Below are 5,235 nucleotides of genomic sequence, written 5' to 3'. Positions count from 1 at the left end.
GCTCGCTTTCTCCTCCCCATCACGAGTGGACACGCCCCCTACAGCTGACTGGCTGGCTTTCTCCTCCCCCATCACGAGTGGACACGCCCCCTACAGCTGAATGGCTCACTTTCTCCTCCCCCATCACGAGTGGACATGCCCCCTACTGCTGATTGGCTCACACTCTCTCTCCTCTCCATCATGACTAAACACACCCCCTACAGCTGACTGGCTCGCTTTCTCCTCCCCCATCACGAGTGGACACGCCCCCTACAGCTGACTGGCTCGCTTTCTCCTCCCCCATCATGAGTGGACACACCCCCTACAGCTGACTGGCTCGCGTTCTCCTCCCCCATCACGAGTGGACACGCCCCCTACAGCTGAATGGCTCACTTTCTCCTCCCCCATCACGAGTGGACACGCCCCCTACAGCTGAATGGCTCACTTTCTCCTCCCCCATCACGAGTGGACACGCCCCCTACAGCTGAATGGCTCACTTTCTCCTCCCCCATCACGAGTGGACATGCCCCCTACTGCTGATTGGCTCACACTCTCTCTCCTCTCCATCATGACTAAACACACCCCCTACAGCTGACTGGCTCGCTTTCTCCTCCCCCATCACGAGTGGACACGCCCCCTACAGCTGACTGGCTCGCTTTCTCCTCCCCCATCATGAGTGGACACACCCCCTACAGCTGACTGGCTCGCTTTCTCCTCCCCCAACACGAGTGGACACGCCCCCTACAGCTGAATGGCTCACTTTCTCCTCCCCCATCATGAGTGGACACGCCCCCTACAGCTGATTGGCTCACTCTCTCTCCTCTCCATCATGACTAAACACACCCCCTACAGCTGACTGGCTCACTTTTTCCCCCCATCACGAGTGGACACGCCCCCTACAGCTGATTGACACAAGTGTGTTGTGTGCTTTGTCCGATCCACCTTCAACACAGTGTTTCTAAAATCGCTTACTGTAACTTTAACAAAAATAAAATGGGTTTCCCATTTTGCACAGTGCAGATAATAGCCAACCTTATTTATACTGTATCTCTCTCACACACTCAAAGAAGACACATGCATGCCCACATTAATAAAAACTCCAGAAACTCCAGAAAGTTGTATGTCAAGAATGGAATTCAGACGCGTACAAAAATGTTCACAGGTCAAACATAGACATCATCTCTACATCAAAGCAGAAGAAACAGCAGGCAGCTTTACAGAGCAGCTGAATGTACAATACAGTTGTTGTCCGGGTGTTACATTCAGACTGAAATGAGTTAGTCCACAACATGAAGACATCTCAAAGACACAACGAAACTTCACCTACACGAGAGACAGTCCTCGTTCCTCAAATATACAATCAAATAAAAGCGCCATCTACTGGCAGATAGATGCATTACAAGCACAAGAAAACACGTCCGTAACAGCTTTGAGACATGGTCGTTACCTTCTGAGCGCTCACACTCAGAATGACGGCTGGTGTCAAGAACATAGAAAGCAGCAAAATTCTCTTTTTTTTGTCTTTGTCATGCAGATATATCTAGAAAGAGCCAAAGAGGGAGCTCGGTCCTCCCGTTACTATACCCAAACACATATGAAGCTCTATGTCGTGAGGTCACATGATCCAAGCAACATCTGATGTTAATGACACTCTGTTAGGATTTCACAATTTATTTCAACAGACAAGTTCACTATCACTGAGAGCTTGTTCGAAATCATTAATATTTACAGGCTGAAAACTGACAATAAAACAAAGGTCAAAGTTTTTGTCATCGGTGAGCATTCATGGAATATTTTATTTAAGGACCCACCCCCTGGTCTGCCATTGGTCGGCAAACAGACACAGCCAAACTCATGCCATTGGTTGAACTAATGTTGCTGTTTGTGATGCAGAACAAAATAAAAAGAGCCAGTGTTTACTCTTTTTAAGCAAAATGACTTCACAGCTAGCAAGTTTCCATAATGTCCTTAGAACATTCAAATGTTTTTTGTTTTTTTTGATGTGATATTAATGTTCTTCCTGTCTCTCATTACATTAAAGTTCTAAGAATGTTATGCAAAAAGTTATTAGAATGTTAATACAATGAACAAAATGATCTTTTTAAGAATATGAAAAATGTTCTTAAAAATGTTAGTTGTTTCTATTAAGAATAAAATGTATTTTACACCAAAAAATATTCCTTTTAAAGGAACAGTAACTGTCTCAACCAATAGCGCAAGTTTTTGGCGAGGCTATTTTTATACCGGCCAATGGAAAATGGGGAGATCGTTTGGTGTTTCTAGTGGCACAAATTACACACTTCAACTTAATTAATAACTACTGGGGGAAAGGGGGACATATACATTTTCCACATTTTCTAAAAGAAAGATTTGTGCGATCTACACGACCATTACTTTTACTGTACATTTCAATAATCTCAACTCTGCTTCCAATATGATACACCGACAACTGAGCTGCAACAAAAAGCATATTGCACTTCAAAATTGGCACGTTCATAATCACAGAAGTTTTACATACATCGTTGGTACTTCATGTTGACTGCAAGTGTTGGCTAATGTAAAGAGAGAGTGCTGGTACATCCATCATTTACTGGCACATGTGCATCTTTAACGTATACAGAGAATTCACACTCTAGAACTTCACAGCAGAGAATAACACTGTACTGGAAATAAAACAACACCGTTAGCAGAGACTGTCGCCACTTTACACACTGATGCACGTTGTTCCCGTGATCAAACATGTCAAATGTAAGTGATAACTAATTATGATTGTCAGTCAGTGGTGGTGATGATGAAGTCAATTTGGTTAGCTTTATAGATTGACATCAGAGATTGTACTTGTAAAGGGTTGGGGTTAACGGTCTCTCAAGCTTTAAAAGGGTTCAATCCAAAAAGAATTCAAATCTGTCATCATTCACTCACCATCATGCCATTTCTCAGGACCAAAAAGCACCATAAAAGTATGACTTGTGCACAGTTTATGGTACTAAAACTGTGCTGCCTTTTGGAGCTTGATCAACTGTAAAATCACAGTTGTACAATCAACCTGTATTTTTAAGTCATTGCAACCTAAATGACATTAAACTGACTTAAAAAAATGAGTTGAATCCTGAAAATTGCTTAACTTATTTTGTTGAGTTAAAGCAATGTAAAAGCATGTGCTGTCATAACGTATTAATCATATAATTTGTTACAGTGTGTTATACAGTATAAAGATTAGAAAAAGTGTATGAAGGTCAGCACATGATGACAGAATCTACAATTTTTGGTGAAATACCCCTTTAACACTATCACGTCGCATTCAGATGTTTCCTTTCTCCCCCAGTTGAACATGTCAGCCCTAAAAAGCATTTATAATGCACCTGATAGAAACGTGATGGCATTGATTTGCACATCTCAAAGCTTTAGAAATGACTATATATGCATTCTAATACCACGTATAAATGAATATATTCCTACACCTGCAACCTGAACACTTGAATCTGTTAATCTACACTACTAAATGACTAATATTTAACTCAATACTGCATGGCACTGGTTGTTCAGAATAGATCCATCAAAGCTATTTGTGTGACCAACAGGCACTTCAGAATAAATCAGAGGGAATTGTGGGAATAGCTCCCTAGCTCCGATACTTTTTTGACAATCCTTGATTTGATTATATTGGCTCTGTGTAATTATAAAGTAATTCGCGTGACGAGAAGAATGCACCATCTAAAAGCTAAACCGAAACACAAAACCATAACAACATTTACATATAATCTAAATTCATGAGTCATTCATAAGTCTTTATATTATTGACATACTCTGTACTTACGGCTGATTGTAAAAAAATATGTTTTACAATCTCTCTGTGAAGAACACTGAACCAAATACACAGCATTTGAACGAGCAACACGAAGTCTGTACATTTTCTTTTATACTGTACTTCTTGATAAACACGGTAGCTTGCAGATAAAACAATACTTAAATAGTCATGTTTTGGCACTTCATGTCCTTGATCTCATCATAACACTGAACTGTTAACCCGTCTCTCTCTCCGATTAGACACTCGTTCATAACTAGAAAGCATTGTGCTATAGGTTTGACAGAAATGAATGAATGGATGTTTCTCTGACTACATTCTATCCACAAACGATTCACATTCTCAATGGCTCATAATGCGTAATATGAAAATTCACTGAAATTTCTGCTGCGATCTCATTTTGGCTTTTAGGGCAGCGGTTTGAAGCGTACAGCCCCTGCTCTGCATTATTATTGACTGAGAAGAAACATAACATTCTTTTATGCTCGTATTGTTGTTTTCTTATTAGATTAATTAGAAAGCCTTCAAAAAGTTGCGTTATGGTCAAAAAAAAAAAAAGCTTTCAACCTGAATTGCAACTTTTGTTAGCATTAGCTCAAAACTGTTTTGGCACTATAAATATATCCCTGGACGAATCTTTTCTAACCTATAATGGGCGATGCGTTCTGGATCTCGTTTGGAATCTTTAAATAATATCCAGAGAATTCATGAATAATTAATAGTTCTTCTCTAATTGTGATTGGCCGGCCCTACTGCAGGTGAAGAGGGCGAGTAGAAGGGCGGGGCTTTAGGGGCGGACGGGCAGTGGAGTGGACCAATCAGACGCTCAGGTTGGCAGGTTGAGGTTGACCGTCTCGGCCAGCGGGCTGGACATGCGTATCTGTGAGCTGCTCTTGCTGAGGATGGACAGCTGCGTCCCCCCGTTCACCCCACTGCTCGCTAGCGAAGGGTGACGCTGCTGCTTCAGGTCTACAGCAAAGTACCTGTTCACCGTCCAACTCCTCCATTTCCTCTTTATCTCCGACTGCACCTTTAGGGAGAAACTTGAAAAGGTCATTTTTTAATGTACTCAGCTGTAAAGGTGCACGCGTTCTCCACCAGTCCACACTCTCTCTCTCTCTCTCATGCTTTGCACCATGTCTTAGCCAGACGGGATGTGACACGTTTCCAGCATCAATTTTACTATGCTCACAGAAAGCAAAATCCTGCTTTAAATAATCAAGTTATTTGAGGTTTTACGTTTGAACCAATGAGATTTCACCGTGGGCGGGGCTACCTAGAGCAAAAAGTTCCAATTTTTGTGTGAATTATTTTAAAGGTGCACTATGTAGTATTTTTGCAGTAAAATATCCAAAAACCAATAGGCCAGAGTTATATATTTTGTTCAGTTGAGTTCTTACAGTATCCTAAACTATTTGTAAACTGTGAGAAAATTGCTATTTTAACCAAGG

General features: G+C 41.4%; 1 protein-coding gene across 4 annotated transcripts in view; it reads right to left on the bottom strand.

Moving 5' to 3' along the window:
- Window positions 1-3,754: 3,754 nt before the first annotated feature.
- Window positions 3,755-5,235, bottom strand: part of adcyap1r1a (adenylate cyclase activating polypeptide 1a (pituitary) receptor type I) — a 41,077-nt gene continuing 39,596 nt past the window's right edge. For 2 of the 4 annotated variants that reach the window (XM_067452753.1, XM_067452755.1), the window contains one exon: window positions 3,755-4,827. In XM_067452753.1, coding sequence (XP_067308854.1) covers window positions 4,603-4,827 — 225 coding nt within the window. In that variant the 3' untranslated portion in view covers window positions 3,755-4,602. The remainder of the gene's footprint in view (window positions 4,828-5,235) is intronic. The other 2 variants (XM_067452754.1, XM_067452756.1) reach the window with 1 other exon arrangement.

The sequence above is a fragment of the Pseudorasbora parva genome, chromosome 9 (assembly GCF_024679245.1).
Source record: "Pseudorasbora parva isolate DD20220531a chromosome 9, ASM2467924v1, whole genome shotgun sequence".
In the NCBI taxonomy this organism is placed as follows: Eukaryota; Metazoa; Chordata; class Actinopteri; order Cypriniformes; family Gobionidae; genus Pseudorasbora; species Pseudorasbora parva.
The sequence above is the reverse complement of the archived record's forward strand: the minus strand, read 5'-3'. Positions and strand labels throughout refer to the sequence as shown.